General features: G+C 47.8%; 1 protein-coding gene across 1 annotated transcript in view; it reads left to right on the top strand.

The window, feature by feature from the left end:
* Ephx2 (epoxide hydrolase 2) overlaps positions 1–19742 on the top strand; it is a 39365-nt gene that overhangs the window by 14372 nt on the left and 5251 nt on the right. Inside the window, exons 5-13 of the mRNA XM_006988769.4 lie at positions 207–329; positions 1895–1963; positions 3102–3197; positions 3683–3761; positions 6223–6257; positions 9044–9070; positions 10478–10563; positions 13029–13140; positions 18655–18729. Of these exons, the coding sequence (XP_006988831.1) occupies positions 207–329; positions 1895–1963; positions 3102–3197; positions 3683–3761; positions 6223–6257; positions 9044–9070; positions 10478–10563; positions 13029–13140; positions 18655–18729 (702 nt within the window). The remainder of the gene's footprint in view (positions 1–206; positions 330–1894; positions 1964–3101; positions 3198–3682; positions 3762–6222; positions 6258–9043; positions 9071–10477; positions 10564–13028; positions 13141–18654; positions 18730–19742) is intronic.

Below are 19742 nucleotides of genomic sequence, written 5' to 3'. Positions count from 1 at the left end.
CTTCATGTCCTGTCCCTTCCTCCTGCTGGACCCACCTCACCACAAGATGCTTAGAACAGAACCTAGACCCCCATCCCTGAGGACCACGTCCTTCATCTCCTCACCATAGAGCTTCCCCTGGTCTTGCTCTCAGGTGTTTCCTTCTAAAAATGTTCTCCTCACACAAGATGCTTCCTCTGGCTGACACTCATACTGTTTGGGTCCAGATTGTTTTTCTAGATGACTTTGGGAGTAATCTGAAGCCAGCCCGTGACATGGGGATGGTCACCATCCTGGTCCGTGACACAGACACTGCTCTGAGGGAATTGGAGAAGGTCACGGGGACACAGGTAACTTGGGTCTGGGTGGGGTCTGGCTTCCTGACATCCCTCTGTGGTGTAGGAGAAGGCAGTGAGGAGGCCACGGTGCTCCCTGGCTGCTCTGTGAGTGATTCTGGGGCAGCGGGAGTCCATCGCCTGTGGTTCAGGTAGTCCACGCCCCTGACCAGCATCCATCCATTTCTTTCTATGAAGCCAGTGAGCAAGAGTTTAAATTACCTTTTGGTAAGTCAGGAAACTAAGACAAGAGAAAGGCACGTAAAGGCTGGACAGTGGCTCAGTCGGCAAAGTGTCTGTCATGCACGTGTGAGGACTGACTGTGATCTCTGGCACTCACATGGAATCTGGGCTCGGTGGCACATGTGTGTGACAGAAAACAGAGTCAGGAAGGACGGCTTTCTTAGGTGGCCCCATCTGCACTAGAGATGGCAAGTAGAGCAGTGAAGGATGGCCAGCCTGCCCAGTCGGGGCTTAGGCATTAGGAGATTTACCAGCGCATGCGCTCAGTAGCTCATCCTCTGCTATTGATGCTTTGGGAACCAGCACCAGCAAGGTAAAAAAGGGAGTATTCTGAAACTTTCCTCCTCACCTAGATGTTATCCAAAGACAGGTCAGGGGAAGCCTCTTAGCTCTCCAGAGGCCAAGGCCAAGGCCCAAGACACAGGCTGTTAAAGGGATGGGCACTCTGAGATTCATATACTGAAATGGCAAGGCCCGGTATCTCAGGATGTGATTGGATTTGAACACGGGGCCTTGGAAGAGGTGATTAAGGCAACAGAAGACCAGAAGGAGGAAACGGCAGCCTGATATGACTGGTCTCCATGTAAGAAGTGGAAACTAAGCCACAGGCACGCGGAGGGACACATGGGGACACAGAGGGAGACAGCTATCTATAAACACAGAGCAAGGCCTCAGGAGAAACTGGCCCAATTAACACCTTCATCCAAGACTTCCATCCCTCCCAAACTGAGGAGATAGCTGTCTGTTGTTGAAAGCACCCTGTCTGTGGGACTCTATATGGTGGGAACTTGAACAGCCGAAGACAGCCACAGAGCTGGGCTGCAGCTGACTGAGGGGAGACCTTCTGACAGAGGCATCACAGAGAGGCAGAAGCTGTGCCTGGCCCGAGCCTGGTGGCCATCTGAGGACTTCTCCAGAGGATGGCCTGAAACCACAAAGATTATAAGTCTTGCGTTTTTATGGCTCATCTGATGTTCCTTTGGTAGCCTCAGGGCCTTTGTGGAACACTGCCAGTCATTTAGGGACTTGGGATGACAGAGGACCCTACTGTCACCTACTGGAGGCTTCCAAAATCACACAGGATGCCCAGCTGAAGGATGGGAGGTGAGGGTCTGTAGAGAGTCACGTGTGGGTTTTCTTGGCTTAACCAGGGGGCTGTGTACTACTGTCTGCATTCCACTGGAGAGAACTCAGTCACAAGACTCCATTGGACTGAGACAGCTGATGGAGTCCAGCCATGCCCGAGCTGGAGGGGCTTGGTTCATGAGGACGACTCACTCAAGAGGGGTGGCTGAGGTGATATCGGGGATCTCACACTGTGCCCATCATTCTTTCAGTTCCCTGAGGCTCCTCTGCCAGTGCCCTGCAACCCAAATGACGTCAGCCATGGGTATGTGACAGTGAAGGTAAGTCAGCCATGTTCTCCCTGGCCACAGTACATAAAATGGTACGTGAAATGACAAGGACCATCGAGCTGGCAGAGAGGAAAACAGAAGATACCAAAGCTCGGCGGGTGGCCAGAGCCCTTGGTGTATGTTTGGAATCACAACCATTGGGCAGCAGAAACAGATTCCTGGGGCTTGGTGACCAACAAGAATGGCCTACTTTATGAGTTCCAGGCCAATGAGAGATTCGTCTCAAAAAGAAAATTAAAATTAAAAATAAATAAATAAGGTGGACAGCTCCTAGGACATGTATCTTAGTTACTTTACTATTGCTGTGATGAAATACCACGACTAAGGCAGCTTATAGTAGGAAGAGTTTGTTTGGACTTACGGTTCCAGAGGACGAGAGTTTATGATAGTTGAGCGAAGGTATGGATGATGGATGGCAGCAAGTGGCTGGAGCAGCAGTTGAGAGCTCACATCTTGATCCACAAGCAGGAGATGGAGAGAGCATGCTGGGAACAGCACAAACCTCAAAGCTCACCCTCTGTAACACACCTCCTCCAACAAGGCCACACCTCTTAATCCTTCCCAAGCAGTTCCACCTTCTGGAGACCAATTAACTAAATGCATGGGCCTATGGGGGTTGTTCTCATTCAGACCACCACAGAATGATACTCAAAGTTGACCTCTGGGCATCATACATGCATACAAGCACATGTTCCCTCACATGCATGACCTCCCCCACACATATATGCACATGCACACATGCACACGAAGCAAACAGCTTTTCACAACATAGACATAGTATTCTACACATCACAATTTGTTTTATACAAAATCAGGGCCCAGCTGAAAATCATGAGATATTGCCAGTACCAAGTCACTTTAGAGAGGAAGCTAGATTGTTTTGATTCTGTTTGCTCCCAACTGCATACTCTTTTCACTTTGTAGTGAAAACTGCCTGGTGTGTCACCCACATTGGCCACTGACAGTTCTCAGCCATTGTCACCTAGCCTTTGGGTCTTGAGCTGAGGTGGCTGGGTCAGGCAAGGTCTGGCTGTCCCCTGCAGGGGCTTGTGGAACGCCACCTACAGCAGTGAGCCCAGTTCTGCCTACACTAGCATCAAGATTACTGTCACCCCCCTCTCTCCCACAGCCAGGGACCCGCCTGCATTTTGTGGAGATGGGCTCTGGCCCTGCCGTGTGCCTCTGCCATGGGTTTCCTGAGAGCTGGTTTTCTTGGAGGTACCAGGTAAGGGAAATTGAGAAAGGTGCTCCCAAGGCAGGGTGAGGAGAGAGGGAATTTAGATGCTGGGGGCCAGCCTGGGATGTTATGGATGAATCATTTCCAAATTGTGACTGTAAGGCCTCAATGATGCTGAGTATAGGAAGTACCTTGGGGCTATACTGATCCTCAAGACACCCGTACATATTGTAAGGAGCCTCTTGTTGGGAAATCTTAGTAATGAACCCAGAAATATGCAAAGGCTTTATCAGACAAGATGTTCTATTCAATGTGGCTTTGAGGCAGTGTACAACCCCACCACTGTCCATGGTGGTCTTATGAGGTGAGCTCCTTGTGAGATGGTCTCCATGGGGATGAGACTAACAAGCACCACCTGGCACTTTAGGCGGAGCCATTTACAGGAAAAAGGGAGGAAGGCATACAAACAAGGACCATCAGCTAAGAACTGGTGAGACCACACTGCCATGCCCTTGAACTGTTTTGTTTTCCAGATCCCAGCTCTGGCCCAGGCAGGCTTCCGGGTTCTAGCTATAGACATGAAAGGCTATGGAGACTCATCTTCCCCTCCCGGTGAGTTGGCTGTCCTATAGATGTCCTGTGTGGTCATGCTTCTCTCTGTTCAGCATCTCTAGTACCCCTGAGCTCTCCTGCCCCCCGCCCCCCCCCCCCCCGAGCTTGCCTTGTCCAGGTTGAGTACCTCTAATGAGGCCCTGGTCCTTTCCTTCAGTGTTCCGTATCTTAGGGCTTGGGTTGCTCCTGATCTGTACACTCCGAGTGACCCAGGTGGCCCACAGGCTTGCACCAGAGGAGCCCTCTGCTGGTCATCAGGGATGTCGAGTGTAGGATGCACCATCTATTTCTAGAAAGGTTTTCCTATACTGAGTCAGTTGCTCAGTTTTTCCTCTCCTCTGCTCTGGCCACACCCATTCTTTCTGTGAAGGCAGCTGCTCTTGGTACCTCATGTCAATGGGCTCATTCGATAGCTACCTTTTCATGACTGGCTGATCTTACCTAGTATCATGCCTTCAGTGATTATCCCTGTCGGATTGCCATACCTCCTCTCTTTCAGGATGAATGCTTTCACAGTGTACAAACCACCAACTGCCTGTGCATCCATGCACCAAAGAACACTGGGTTTCCCCATCTTTTGGCTACTTTGAATAGCACTGCTCTGGATGTGGGTACACACACACACACCTGTGCATCCCCACTTTCCTATCTTTAGAACTGCTGGATTCTGCAGCACTTGTAGGTTGGATCTAAGCCCTAGGCCTCCAGAACCTAAAAGTAAGCTATACGCAGCCTCTCAACCCTGAGGCCATTTGTAGGCTCATGAACCTTTTCCTGGTGGGAGGAGTTCTTCATTTTTATTAGGTTGAAGTGAGTCCTCAGTCCAAGGGTCTTCAGAGCCCAGGTGTGGAGGCAGGGGCATGATGCAGCCAGGCATGAACACAGCTCCTCCAAAGGACAGTGATGCTGTTGTCAGCTGGGCTCCCTAAGCTGCTTCCCACACCCCTTAACCCCAGTGATCACATCTGGCGTGTCTGACTCCTGTGACTGCTGACCTAGACTGGGACTTTGACCACTCCCAGGACCCTCCTCCTGGTCCCTTGACATGTCATGCTGGAGTGCGTGGTGGGTCATTCCCTAAGCATGGCAATGTCTGCTCAGTGACTCCTGCCTCCTGAATGACACCAAACTGAACTTTAGACTTAAGGGCAGCTTTCATATATAGAGCCCCGGGAAGTCAGCTTTCCAGTTTGAGTTATGAGAATACTTGCTTTGAATTCACCTCAGAACAGTCTGCTGAGAATTTCCTGAGAAAATGACATGGCCACATCGCATTCTTGACAGAGCTTATGAAAAGTGAAGGGTTAGGACCTTTATTGAATGATTTTGTGATTTTTCTTACATTTCCACCATGTGGGTTTTTTGACATTTCTTTCTCTTTATGCTCACCGGAATAACTGTAATTGGTTTTTAAAAGAGTCACTTACTCTCCAAAGCAGTCTTCAGGTACATTGCAGCCCTTATCAAAATGTCAATGACTTTTTCCCCTGGAGACAGGGATTTACTGTGTATCCTGGCCAGCTTTAAATTCACTCCCTGGCTCTGACTCCCAAGTGTTCAATGGCATACTTTTAGACAGAAATAGAGAAATTCTACAATTCATGCAGAACCACACATATCCACAAAGAATTGAATGCATTCTGCAAAAAAAATCCACAAAGATGTAGGGATTTGAAATCAAATGTTGTGATTTTAAACACTATTCTAAGTTCACAATAGTTGAGTGGTATGGTATGATACCAGAAAGAAGACAGAGATCGGGACAAGTGGAACAGACCAAAGAATTGAGAAGTAAATACAGAGAGAGAGAGAGAGAGAGAGAGAGAGAGAGAGAGAGAGAGAGAGAGAGAGAGTGAGTTAACTGGTCTTTGACAAGGGTGCCAGGAATATACTGCAAGGAGGAGCTAGCTCTTCAATAGAGACAGTAAGGAACACCCAACAAAATCAGATTGGGCCTTTGTCTTAATAGCATGTTAACACCCAACTCAAAATAGACTTAAAAAGTAAAAAGAATCAATATATTGAGAGGGTTTGGGCTTTTTGTTTGTTTGTTTATAAATTTAAAATCACATTATATATCTGTGGTGTGTGTGTGTGTGTGTGTGTGTGTGTGTGTGTGTGTGTGTGTGTGTGTGTGTGTGTGTTTTAAGACAGGATTTCATCCTTCAATCCCAGCACTTGGGAGGAAGAGGCAGGTGGATCTCTGTGAGTTCGAGGCCAGCCTGGGCTACCAAGTGAGTTCCAGGAAAGGTGCAAAGCTACACAGAGAAACCCTGTCTCGAAAAACCAAAAAAAAAAAAAAAAAAAAAAAAAAAAAGACAGAATTTCATTATATAGATCAGGATAGCCTTGAACTCACAGACATCTGCCTGTCTCTGCCTCCTGAATGCTGGGGATTAAAAGCATGTGCAAACATGCCTGAAATTTATTTATTTGTTCATTCATTCATTTCTAATTACAGAAATAGAAGAATATGCCATGGAAGTGTTATGTAAGGTAAGAAGCCTCTTCAGTACCATCTACAATGTCGTTTCCATCCTGAGTTTCTCCCTGATGTAAGCAGAAGCACAGGTGTCCATTTAAACTGTAAGAAAGCACAGTGCACAGCATTTCGGTGTTGATTCTTGCTGAACAGGACGGTGATAGCTCTAAATGACAGCCAGAGTGTATGAAGCATAAAGTGTGATTCCCAAATAAGACTGGGGAGCCTGAGGTTGCTGCCCAAGGTTGACAACTAGTAGACCCATATTGGAAACCTTCCATAGTCAACCCTCCATCCCATTTTGAGAGTCTTCAACCAACAGCTCTGCATGTAATCTGAGCCTTCTCTGCCACAAAGCTCAGATAAAAGCCCAGCTTCTAGGTGGGACTGTCCTCCTGCCTCAGTTTTCCAGCTGTGATTCTCCCCCTTTTCCAGATCTTGCTCAGGTTTCCCCACTAAATCCCCAGTAATTCACTGTAGGAGCTTCTCCCAGCCCACCACCATCCACTCACCTTATTTCTGTTGGAATCTATTCTCAGGATGGGTGCTGCCCACTTATTTCTGTTAGGATCTAGTCTCAGGATGGGTGCATTGGGTTACTTCACAGAACCACACTCCTGCATGGGGTCCTGAGGCCAAAACGAACAAGATGAAGAGAACATTTCCTATCCTCTGTCTTTGAAGGGTCATTAGTATGCCTACTACTAGGAACTAGCCCAAGAGAACTCGTGACGAGAAAATCCAGACTCCAGTGTTCAAAACAACCCCATCCATAGTATCTAAGAGTGGAAACAGCCCAAACACCATCAGCTAATGAGTAGATGGGTGCTATGCCATAATCCATGCACCGGAAGGTTACTGGGTCATGAAGAGTAGGGAAATATCGGAGTGTGTCCCCACATGAGCCAATCTGGAAGCTACAATGTTAAGCAGAAGCCAGTTATGAAAGCCACATACCAAGTAATTCCATTCATATGGAGTTTTCAGAAGAGGCAGTCCAGAGGGAACTGAGGCTGCCAAGATGCAGGGGAACTAGAGAATAAAGTGATGCCTGATGGGTTAAACCTCAAACGGAAGTTTGCAAAGTTTGTGGCCATGAAGACTTTCTGATACTGGATGGTGGTGACAGTTTCACAACCCTGATTGTTCTAAACCCACTGAAGTGTGGACTTTAAAGGGGCTAATTATACCGTATGTGACATATTCATAATGCTCTTTTAAAAAAATCACCACAATAATTTAAACATAAAATCCTATTTAAAAAGCTGACATTGGCTTCAAATACAGGGTCAGAAAAAAGTGGAATTAAGACCCATAACACTGCTTGTCTTCAAGTGCCCATAAAACTTTCTCATCGTAACTCCCCAAATACCTTGCAAAACAATTTACCTCAACTACAACTCCTAAATTTGTGTGTCAGTTCATCACATAACTCTTAGGTTTTTGTAAAGCTAGGCTCTCCTTTCATTTCATTTTTATTTTTAATTGACAAGTAATGCGTTTTGTCATGCATAGCGAAATGTTTAATATCCTCCGTAGCACGGTCACGTCAAGGTAAATGACAGATGCGTGACCTCAGATAGATGCGTGTCAAGATGTTTTGATGTTTAATATCAGTTACCAAATGGTCACATCTAGGTCACTGACAGATGCGTGACCTCACATAGTCATCATTGATGCTGACAGCACGACATTCACCTGACATTTTTCAAGAATCCATCACTGCTAATTACAGTCACTTTGCTATAGAGTAGGTCTCTGCAACTTCTCTCTCCCTCTCTGATTGTAGTTATTTATCCCTTGACCAGTCTCGTGCTCACCTTCCTCATGCCCACTGGTTCAGCCTCTGCTATTCTTCAGCACTGCTTCATGCAAAGCTGTTCTAGACCTCAAAAGAATGAGCTCCCTGGCCACTTGTCTGTGTTGTCTTATTTCATTTAGTTTCATGTTCTCCATGTTGCTCCAAATAACTTGATGCCACCCTTTTGTGTCCGACTAGTATCCCCTTGTGTATGTACCCCTAATTTTTTGCATCTTTCATCAACTGATGGACACTTAGGTCGATGCCATCTTTTGGCTTCCATGGATATGCTGCAATAAACATGCATGATTTTTATTTTAGGCTGAGAGCCTTTATTCTACCCATAAACCTCCTGTATATTTATAGCCTTGGGATTCCAAACTGAAAATTCTGGATGCAGCACAGCAAAACTATCTTTTCAAGTTCAGCCGTGTTTGGAGATGTGTCTACACCCAGCTGACCCTTGAACTGTGTGTGTGGCTTTTGGCATGGGGTTTAACCTTTGCAGGTCATGTTCTCAGCTGTATGATGCAGTGAATGGCTGGGGCTCTATGTTTTACAAGGTTCCTTAGGATCCAAGTATTGTTCTTAGCTCATGGAGTCTAGAGAGGACATGGAACTCACTATAACTTCTATGTTGAACTAGAATGTGGAAAGGTGTTACATGTAGCTCATCCGGGTGTGTCACCCATGCTGTTGTGAGCTCTTGGGGCCTATGAGTTCCTAGAAGTGATGGAAGAATATGAAGAGGTGTTCATGTGCGCTTCCCCAGGACAAAACTCATGGTTTCTATCAGAGACTGCAAGAAGTCTCAGGAGACAGAGGATGCTGTGGTTCAGGAAAGGGGTGGGAGCTCTCGTGACATGATCTGCCCACTAGCACTCTGTCATTTTAAAGTGGAGTTTTTCCTGAGGCCCGTCCTGACAGTGTGTGGCAGGTGGCAGACTGTTTCTGTCCACCTTACCTGTCTGATGCTGAGTCTGTGTGCTTGTTTTTTAGGAGATGGTATCATTCCTGGATAAGCTGGTGAGTCATTCCTTCGAGCTGATCTCTTTGGAGAATTCTGTGTGGATCTTGGTAATGAAAGGAGAGCTGGATGCCTTGGAGGGTTGGCTGTTGGTGACTATGAGCAGAGAGGACCAGGGCAGGGGAGACAGGAGCTTCAGACAGCAGGGAGAGGGGGATGGTTCCCAAATTAAAGATAGCCAAGGGTGAGGGTGGATAGGAGTTTTGCCATTCATTCAAGAAAGTGAAGGGAAATGCCTTTGTTGGCATCCTTCCAGGGATGGGAACCTTGAGTATCAGGGAAAGGTGTGGGGAAGTAATCTAGAAGCTAGTACTTCACAGTTCATTAACTCTTGAATCTCTTCCAACAAATCTCAGCTCAAACCCAGTCACAGGAATGAACGTGGCCGTGGTCATCTGCAGAGCGCATGTGCTAGACCGCTCTGCCACGCCCTCTGCCTCATGGCATTAGTCTGGAATGGAATGCAAACACTGTAGGGCAGACTGGAGAGGAGGAGTGTTCTAGGCCAATGGCAATGGAGCCCCCTGGGACCTAGTGAAGGCACTTAGGGCGGTGACTGGTGCAGACCACCATGGGAGGCTTGATAGTAGACAGAAAGGGACAGAGCATGGCAGGGACCCGGGACGAGGAGCCATCTTCAGAGGGGTGGAAAGGCTGAGGCATCTGAAAAGCCTCAGATGACCAATGGGGCAGCATTGGAGAAGGGAAGAGAGTCTGCTTTAACCTATGTTGGGAGACCCAGTTGGAATTATGACTGTCGCTTTCCACATACGTGGTACAGGCAGATCACTTCCCACCTGTGTGGCAGCCATTGCAGGCTACCGGGAGGACTCCAGGCGTGGACATGAACGCCTCCACATGGATGTAGTAGGTGTTCAGTCAAGGAAAGCTGCTGTCGTCAGCAGCTGTAGCCGAAAGGGAGGAAGAGATGGAAGGTGATTTTGGACTTCTTATGACTAAGTAAGGGAGAAAAGGTCCCAGAAGAGTAAGGGCAGAATTGTAATCACACAGTGAGTGATGTGACCTTGGAGCCTGGAGAGGAAAGTTAACGTTTTAAAGAGAGAAGGTGGGGTGAAACAAAGATGATTTGAGAGAAGGGAGGCAGACAGACAGACAGGCAGAGGGGAGAGAGAGAGAGAGAGAGAGAGAGAGAGAGAGAGAGAGAGAGAGAGAGAGAGAGAGAGAGAGAGAAGGAACTCGTGGCTACTGGTCCTGTCTTCAAAGCCTAGTCATTTGTGGAGACTGAAGAGGATGGGGATGTGTGAGAGGTGGAGTTTAGAATGATGCACACCTCAGGGGAGTTTCTGGGGTGCCCGATGGACTCACTAGGCTGTCAAGGAGAGGCCTTTGGCTCTTCTTCAGATCCCAGAAATCCACCCTCATCGTGTCTCTTCTTGTTTCTCTAGGGGATTCCTCAAGCAGTGTTCATTGGCCACGACTGGGCTGGTGTGCTGGTGTGGAACATGGCTCTCTTTTACCCTGAGAGAGTGAGGTAAGCAGCCAGGTGCAGTAAGGATTTGCGAGGTTGAACTTAAGAGTCTCCTCCCCACTCCAACAACCTCCCCCCCCCCAAGCCAGGTACCTCAGCTCTGCAAAACTTCTAGAAAACGTTCAATAGGGAAGGTAATCACACTAAGATGGGCCTACTGAGCTCCTAGGAACAGCCTCTGACTGACAATGAGGCGGCGAGGAATTCAGAGTCAGAGTGTCTTGGAGTACAGGGCTGACTCTGAGTGGAGTGGACAAAGAGGTGATAAAGGTTTATAGTGTCACAGTATTAATCAGAAGGAGAGAGTTCACTCTGGACTAAGAACCAGAAAATGTGTCCTTTAAGTGGGTGTTATAGCGCATGCCTATAATCCCAGCACATGGGAGGCTGACGCAGGAGGATTGTGAGTTCAAGGTCATCCTGGACTACAGAAAGAGAGAGTGAGAACAAGAGAGGCCTTCAGTTCTGTCCTGCAGTGACCGTGTGACAAGTGTCACCTCCTAGCCCTTGGTCTCTTCAACTACAAAGCTGCAACTGAAACTCGTAGCCAGACCGACACCCCGAAATGCTGTGTGGGTCATGGCATGTCATGGTCACCACCGCAGTATCCACGGTCATTATCAAGGCTCTGGTGGAAGTTTCTGGACGGTCTGGAATCTAGTGGGTGAAGTAGACCTCATGGCCACACACAGTTAGCTAGAAAGCTGTAGTTAACGCCTCTGTCTTGGTAGGAGAGGGGTATAGGCAGCAGGGTCTGCATGCTCCAGATCATGCAGTCGCGTTTTCAACGGCCGTCTTTGGAAGAACAGAGAGCCCTCTTCACACGGTGAGATGACCTCAGAGACTGAAATTAATCAGGAATTTCCTAAAACATTTTTAAAATATATACCTCATTTGTATTTATTTTTAAACCTATTTTTATTTTGTGTGTGCCTATAGTGTGTGTTGTGGATATATATTGTGCATACATGCCAGTGTATGGGAGGGTGCCCATGTATGGAGGCCACAGCAAGACACCAGGCTTCTTTCTCTGTCTTTCTGTCTTATTATCTTGAAGCAGGGTGTCTCACTGGACCGGCAGCTGGCTTTTTTGACTAGGCTGGCTGAGGAGTAGACTGGGGCTCCGCCTCTCTGCTCCTGCAATACAGAGGGTTCCCAGCACTTGCCTCCATGCCTGGCTTTTTACAGGGGTGCTGGAAATTTGAACCCAGGTCCTCACGTCCTTGTGTTTGTAGAGCGAGTGCTCTTACCCACTAAGCTACCTCTCCCGATCCCTCCTAAAACATTTCTGAAGTGTATGTATTACTGCTTTCCTCCCCAATCCCTACTCTTTTCTTTCCTCTTTCTCTTGTTTCACTAAAACTGGAAATCAGAGTTTAATTCTTGTCTTAGTTAGGGTTTCTATTGCTGTGACGAGAGACCATAACCACAGCAACTCTTATAAAGGAAAGCATTTCATTGGGGCTGGCTTACAGTTCAGAAGTTCAGTCCGTTATTATCATGGCAGGAAGCGTGGCAGCCTGCAGGCAGACATGGTGCTTGAGAGGTCGCTGAGAGTTCCACATTGGGATCTGTCGTCAGCAGGAAGACAAAGTAAGCCACTAGGCCTGGCTTGACCTTCTGAGACCTCAAAGCCAGCCCCCTGTGACACACTTCCTCCAACAAACCCACATCTACTCCAGTAAGGCCACACTTCCTAACAGTGCCACTCCCTGAGCCTGTGAGAACATTTTCAGTCAAGACCCCCACAATTCTTAAACAGATTGTACGGTAACCAAAGAGTTACTGTACAAGCAAATCGCATGCTGCTGAAAATTAAACCAATAGGAATATAGCCATGAGCACGATGTGTAGCTTAAAGAAGACCATATATGTTGTTTTTCTCAACTTAGTCTCTTCCCAGCAAAAATTTAGAAACATTTTACTGGCCAAACTGAGGTTTTGCCTGAATAGCATCAGACCTGAGGCATCCCGGCAAGCCCTAGTCTCCAGCTCCTCTCTTGTTCTGTCTCAGGCACCCTAACCCTTAGCAATGTAGTGATTGATTACTTCCAATCACTCCCAGAAAGGGCTGTGTGTGTCCACAAAGGTATGTGTGTGTCCACAAAGGTGTGTGTGTGTCCACAAAGGTGTGTGTGTGTCCACAAAGGTGTGTGTGTGTCCACAAATGTATGTGTGTGTCCACAAAGGTGTGTGTGTGTCCACATAGGTATGCGTGTGTCCACAAACATACGTGTGTGTCTAAGGCAGGTAAGGTTAAAAAAGAAGCTGCAGTTCAGTCGGGGAAACCCTACTAGGTTAAGACTCCAAACACCTGTGTTCTAATCCCAGCTCCCCACTCACCGACAAAGTGAGACTTGGTGCACGTAGTTTCCTACTTCGGCTCCAGTCTCGACCTGAAATGTTCTTTCTGGGTCGTGTCTGTCTCAAGAGGCTCTTTGTTTTAACGTTGCTTATTCTTCTCGCAGAGCCGTGGCCAGCCTGAACACGCCGTTCATGCCACCAAATCCGGAGGTGCCCCCCATGGAAGTGATCAAATCTATCCCCGTTTTTAACTACCAGCTGTACTTCCAAGAACCAGTAAGTGGGGGACACCAAGAGCTGTGGAGCCAATGGTGTTGCCTCTCTCCCCTCCCCTCTGCTCCCATCCCTCCCCTCTGCTTCCCTCCCTTCCCTCCTCTTCTCTCCCCTCCCCTCCCTTCCCCTCCCCTCCCCTCCTCTTCCCTTCCCTCCTCTCCCTCTTCTCCCTCTCCCCTGCCCCTTAAATATCCTGAGGCATTAGTTAGAAATGTAAAAATGACTTTGCAAACAGGTTGGGGCATACTGGCCACAGATCCAGTGGGTCCTTTGTGAGTAGGTGAACATTTCTCTGTGTCCGTCTGGGTGGCCACCGGCTGAGGAGCAGGGGACGGGGCCAGGCTGGCTTCTGCTGCTTCTGCGATGTGTGCAGCAGGAGCCAAGTGCTCACTTAAAGCTGCCGGTCTCAGGCTCTTGCTAGGGACCTTGTCCTCTGCTCACTGACAACTGAGCCTTGTGAAATGTCACCAACAGCCAAAGAGCCCCACAGCAGGCACTCAAGAGTGTTGAAAGGATGTGAGGTTGTTCGAGGTATCAGCACAAGTCCCACAAAGATGCCTTTCAAAGACATCCCTGGAGTGTATGAGCCTTGTGATGAGGGTCTGACACCACCTCTGACAGGGACTCTCTGAGAACATTGTGAGTCCCCTGACCAGAAATAACGAGTCCATCCTCAGTGCACTCTAACCAGTGAGCTACACAGCCCAGCATCAGCTGAGCTGGACTGTGGGAAGACTTCTGAATCAAGCAGGCACTTTCTTTGCTTGCCACTTCCATAGTTTAGCAAATCTGGAGCTGTCCCAGAAGCCATGCCTTCTTCAGGAATCCTCACCCCCTGCTCGGGAAGCCCACCACCACCACCAAACAGCTCTGCCCCCTTGATCTCACATCGCTGTGTATGTGCTCCTGGCTCACCTTGAGGGCTAGGGCTCACCTTGCTCTTGCAGCATCTGTGGATGCCTGGGGTACAGTAGGACTGAACCAATGCTCTCAGAAAGGGGGATCCTACAGCTGCACGCACAAAGCCATGTGGTGACCATGATCCTGAGCCCTTGGATGTGTGGAGAGGTCTCTTTATGTAGTTCTGCACATTTTGCCCTTTGAGGTGGATTGACACTGGATCTGTGCCCATGCAGGGAAGGAGTGGGGGCATTGATCATCCCCCCCCATGCTGAATTTGCAGTTAAAGATTTTTGATGAGAGCCATGTTGGCTTGTTAATTACGAGCCCACTCATTTGTAAGATTCGATTCCATGGAGAATCAATGCACGTCTTCTTCAAGGTGATGAATGCCAGGCAAGAAATAGCAACGGGAGCCTGTAGATCTGCAGTGATGGATAAGAGCCTGCCCTGCCTGTGAGTCGGGCTCAGTCAGGATTCTTATTTATTGAGAGCCAACCTCACCCCAGAAGCAGCTGCTGTTGATGAGGCACATTTCAGTGTCTGGAGCCCTGCAGAGGCCTCCACAGAGCTCTGATCTCACGTGGTCCTTAGAAGTGTAAACAGACACCAGGAGGCGGCGAGGCTCAGAGAGCGCATGGGTCAATAGTTCTGCCCCTCACATGAAAGTCCATCATGCCGACAGACAGGGAGGCGTGTAAAGGTGAGGGCCAGAAAGGAGAGGATAAAAGGGATTGTGCTCTTGGGGACTTATGGAAAGGCTGCATTTCACAGTGGCGAGTGTCCTGACTGCTCCTTCTGTGCTCCTGAGCCCAGCCTTAGCACCTAACACACATGGTTCAAGCCCCGGTACTGACTCATGACCTCAGCTCTCCAAGACCTGGGTTGATTCATCATCTGTCAGAAGGGGATTGGTAAGGATGGAAAGGGATTGTGCATGTTTCTTATCGTGCTGACATGGCACACAGGCTCAGCAGCATGTGGTGATTATTGTACACACAGGCCGGGTGACACAAGGTGATTATTACCATCAACATTGTCACTGTTCTTAAAGTTACTGAATGGCACCAAAATCGCCTAGCTTTTATCTTTATTTTCAATATTATCAGGAGATGTAAACCAATATGGCCAGCTGCAGCCTGAGGAGTTGGGTCTTAGAGACCTCTACACAGGTGATGCCAGGATCTTAGAATTTTTTGTCTAGTCAGAATGAAACAGAGTTGGGATTTATCCAAAAGAGAGAGTACACATTTTAGACATTTACACATGGAAGTTGAGAGGGAGACCTCTAAACCCGATATATAGTCACAGGTGTAATTTACAACCAGGCTCAAATATTAAGCAAACTTTAAAAATTGAGTTTCAAGCCAGGTGTGGTAGCGCAAGCCTTTAATTCCAGCACTCAGGAGGCAGAGGCAAGTGGATCTCTGTGAGTTCAAGACCAGCCTGGTCTATAGAGTGAGTTCCAGGACCACCAGGGCTACACAGAGAAACCCTGTCTCAAAAAACAAAACAAAACAAACAAACAGAAAATTAAGTTTCAAATGCCTTTGTGAAAATGAGTTAGTCTCCTCCTTTCTCTTATCTTTAACAATTTCCTTCTGTCAATGATGCTGTGAGGTGGTTTGTGTAGTGCATAGTTCATGTTTGTGAATGACAGAGACATCAGCATAGTTCATGTTTGTGAATGACAGAGACATCAGCATAGTTCATGTTTGTGAATGACAGAGACATCAATGAGGTTCAACTCGGAGATTGCATTGAGGCCGTAAGTAGGCAGGGTCCTTTAACTGGTCTTGTTTGGGCTGTCTTTGGAAGAGGAGGGCATCTTCACAGTGGATTCTAGAGAGTGGCATTGTTTTTGTTTTCTCGGGTAACATTCTTGACTCTTAGTCAAAGAGAATAGAAACCAGGGCCTGAAGTGGGAGTCTGTTTCTTCTTTCCTGGCCTCTTCATTTTCTCTGTCTCATCCTGCCTCAGACTGCTCCCCACCCACACACACACCTTGCCTTCCTCCATCCATATTTTTTCTTCCTACTGAGGAAGCAAGGTATTAATAGGTGCCCAGAAAAGGCTCAATGGATGGAAAGGAAGGTAGGTAGGAGTGGAAACTATATAAGGAAGGAATACCAGGGAGGTGTTGACTACAGCTGGGTTTTCAAAATCTTGTTTTTGTCATGCCTCTATCTGGTGGGAAGGTCATTTCCTTTTTCCTGTGCCTGCCCTGGTGGGAAAAGCATTTAGTCATAGGAGTGCCCTTGGTGTTGGTCCTGTTTTGTGCTAGTTTTATTCCTGGGCAGCTGTAGGAAACGTATGATGTCATCAACTGTGCTCAGTGTTGGCCAGTGCTGGGCTATGCCTCTCTGGCCCAGTGTGCCATTTTGCTCCTGTTCTGCATCGAGTCTAGACTTCATATTGGACTGAAACTCATGGGTGCGTGGAGTGTAAGCATCGCAGCTGGGGATGCAAAGGTTTCCTGGCAGCTGGAAGCCAAGGAATACCACTAAGTCACACTGCACAACAGACCTCACACAAGAGATTTATTGGGAGGAAAAAAAACAGGAGGGTGGCTGCCTCTGCTCAAGCAAGAAACAGCAGCAAACTGAACAGGATAGAGGGCTTATAGAGAGCTTCTTGGGAAGGGGGTGGAACTTTTCAGGGTAGAGCTTTCCAGGGTGGAGATTGGTGGGATTTCTTGTCCAGAGATTGGGCTTTTTGCTCTGCAGGGTGGGGGTAGGATTCAGCTGTTAGGGCGGTTAGTGTATTCTGTGGGTAGAACCTGGCAGTTAGAGGTCCTCAGGGGATGGTCCTGGCCACTCGTGTGGTTTGAGGGGCTCACATGGAGGAAACAGTGGCTAGTGGGTGCTGGGTGGTATGTGACGTCCTCTGCACTGGGCAGGCACCATCATTAGTGCCTGGGGTGCAGGTCTATTGGGGGATGTTGTTAAATGAAGTTTTGTTCCGTGGCGCTGCTGGGGACCTGCATTCTAAGCATCTACCCAGAAGGAGATACTCCCGGTACCCAAGAGCAACAAGGCCTGTAGTCAAATCTCCACTGAATTATTGAGGATTTAGCAAAAGTTACAGTCTCTTTTCCAGAAAATGTCATGTACATACCCAATGCTGTGGCAATTCCAAGATGTTCTAGAACTTCTTCTGAAAGCTACCCTAAGTATACCTGGCTATTTTATTAGGAGCCCCTCCCTCTCTTCTCATTGGCCTGGGGCTTGCTTACCTAGACCCGACTGGCCAGCCAGAAAGCTCCATGGACCCATCCGCTTCCACCTTGTGATAACTAGGCTTGTGAATGTGTGCCACTGCCCTCAGCTTCTTTGCACAGGCTTTCGATGTCAAACTGAGGTCCCCATTCTTGCAAGACAAATGTTTATCAACTAAACGGTCTCTCTGGTCCTCCTGGGAGAGAGACATTTCACGTTCCAGACATAACCTTTAACATACATACTATCCGGTCTCTAGTCCAGCAAGTCTGTGTATCCCTGCTCTTTCCTCAAGCCAGAAGAGCCTTCCTCCATCTGCAATGCCAAGTCCCACTCATCTCCAGTCCACCTCCAGGGTTCTCCCCTTTAGTAAAAGCAAGCAGAACTGTCACTTGGGCCATCGTGGTGAACTCTCACTCGCTTTGCAGTCCTCGATGCTACTTTATTCTCGGGGTGTTTGCCACCTGCGAGACTCCCCAAGAACTCTTTGGTATGTCTTGGAATTAAACAGTATTCACAAGATGAATTAGTGGACATGAACACTTCCCAGGAAACACCAGGCATCATATTTCCAACATTTGACTATCTCTGTGGTGGCCAACCCCTCATCCGCATTACAGGAACATCTCCACTTTGCCATAAATAAACTTGTATTTTATGTATGCTTGTGATGATGTATGCTAAATTTAAAAGGATGATGCAGAAGGAAAGTAAGTGGAGATGCTGGGAGGTGTGGACCTCTATGCTCCTCTCTACCTATTTAGTCCTCATTCCTGCAGCCTGATGTTCAGAGCACGAGGTGTCTGAGACCCTGATGTAGCCTATAATAGATGAGCAATTACCTGTAATAACACTCTCTCAAGACAGAAGAACCTGGTAATTTATCACCACCAAGGACGCGTGTCCCAGATCCTAACAAAGGACATTTGCTGCCCTGTCCTTAGGGAGAGAGCCCTGATTGCATTCCAAAGGTCTGTAATGACTAGGGCCAAGTTGAAGAAGATGGTTGGAGTTACTACAGTCAAATTGAGAAGCACAAAGGAAACTGTGAACAGAGACATCTCACCGTGCATCTTTTCAGAGCCTGCCCACTGCCTTAAATCTGTATTGGCCTCCTTGATTGTGCAAGTTGTACCTCATAGTGGGATTCTGGGCAACAAAATAAACAGTGTTATCCTCAAACCCACCTACCTGGAAGCACCCCTGTTAGCATCTTATATTCTATTTAATCTTTTTAAACATACATCTCACAATAAAAAAATTCCAGGGAATGTAATTCTAACAAAACGTGGACTGGATGGGACAGATGCTGAGGGCTCTTGGCCTTTGGTCGTGGGTGGGCTACAGTTTCCAGAGCTTCTTAAAGCAATCTTTAATTTTGCTTTCTTGGCTGTTTTAGGGAGTGGCCGAGGCCGAACTGGAAAAGAACATGAGTCGGACTTTCAAAAGCTTCTTCCGAGCAAGTGATGAGTTGGTAAGAGGTGGGAGATGGGGTGCGTGTGCGTGTGTGCGTGTGTGTGTGTGTGTGTGTGTGTGTGTGTGTTTGCATGTGTGTGTGTGTTTGCTTGCATGTATGTGCATGAGTGTGTGTGCATGCATGTGAGTGTGTGTGCATAGTGCATATGTGCACACAAATGTGTTCGTGTTTGTGCATGTGTGTTTGTGTGTGTGTTATAATTTTGGTTTATGAGCTCATCTTTAGTGACATTGAACCTGCACCAGCCTGCTTGTTTGGACTCTGGACTCACTCTCTTGGGTGATTCATCATTATCTCTGTCCTACATTCTGCTGGCAGTCCCACCCAGGCTCACGTCTTTGTTTGCCTCATACCACCTGAGTCCCCAGATCACCCAATGGCGTAAATTCAAATGCACGGGGACCTCTTTCCGTTTTCTCTTAGTACCAAGCTGAAGCAAATAAATTTCCCACCTGCCTGTCATGGGTAGACTTTTTCATTTTACCTTTGCATGGATGCTTCTGCACACTGAGGAGCCCTGGGTTGCCAGGTTTCCTCTAGGGCAGGGCAGGGAGCAGCTCGTTCTGATTTTCCACCTTCTGTAGGTCTGAGCTCTCCTCTCTTGTGCTCACACTGACAAGCCTAAGCCCGTTACTTAGATCTGCAAGCGCCTGCTGCAGCAGCAGTGGACGGGAACTTCAGCTCTCTCTCCTCTGGCCCTGAGAGCTCCCTTTGCTGCCTTTCGGGGTCAGCGTGTGTGTTGTGGCCCTGTCTGCTATTTCAATGCTAGGGTTTCAGTTACTCTTGGTTACCCACGACTGATTAATACCAAAAGGGGAAATTCTGCAGGTAAAATCTAAGTTGTAAAGTGTGTGCCACGCTGAGAGGCATAATGAAATCCCACATCATCCCACTGGTGTGAATCTGCTCTGTCTCAGCAATGGGGGGGGGGTCGTCTCATTATAACATTGCTGTAATTAACTCTTCTATTTTAGTATTGGCTGTCATTTCTGGTTACGTCATGGTAGTGC

Source organism: Peromyscus maniculatus, chromosome 9 (assembly GCF_049852395.1).
Source record: "Peromyscus maniculatus bairdii isolate BWxNUB_F1_BW_parent chromosome 9, HU_Pman_BW_mat_3.1, whole genome shotgun sequence".
Classification (NCBI taxonomy): Eukaryota; Metazoa; Chordata; class Mammalia; order Rodentia; family Cricetidae; genus Peromyscus; species Peromyscus maniculatus.
This window is presented reverse-complemented; position numbering and strand designations above follow the sequence as displayed.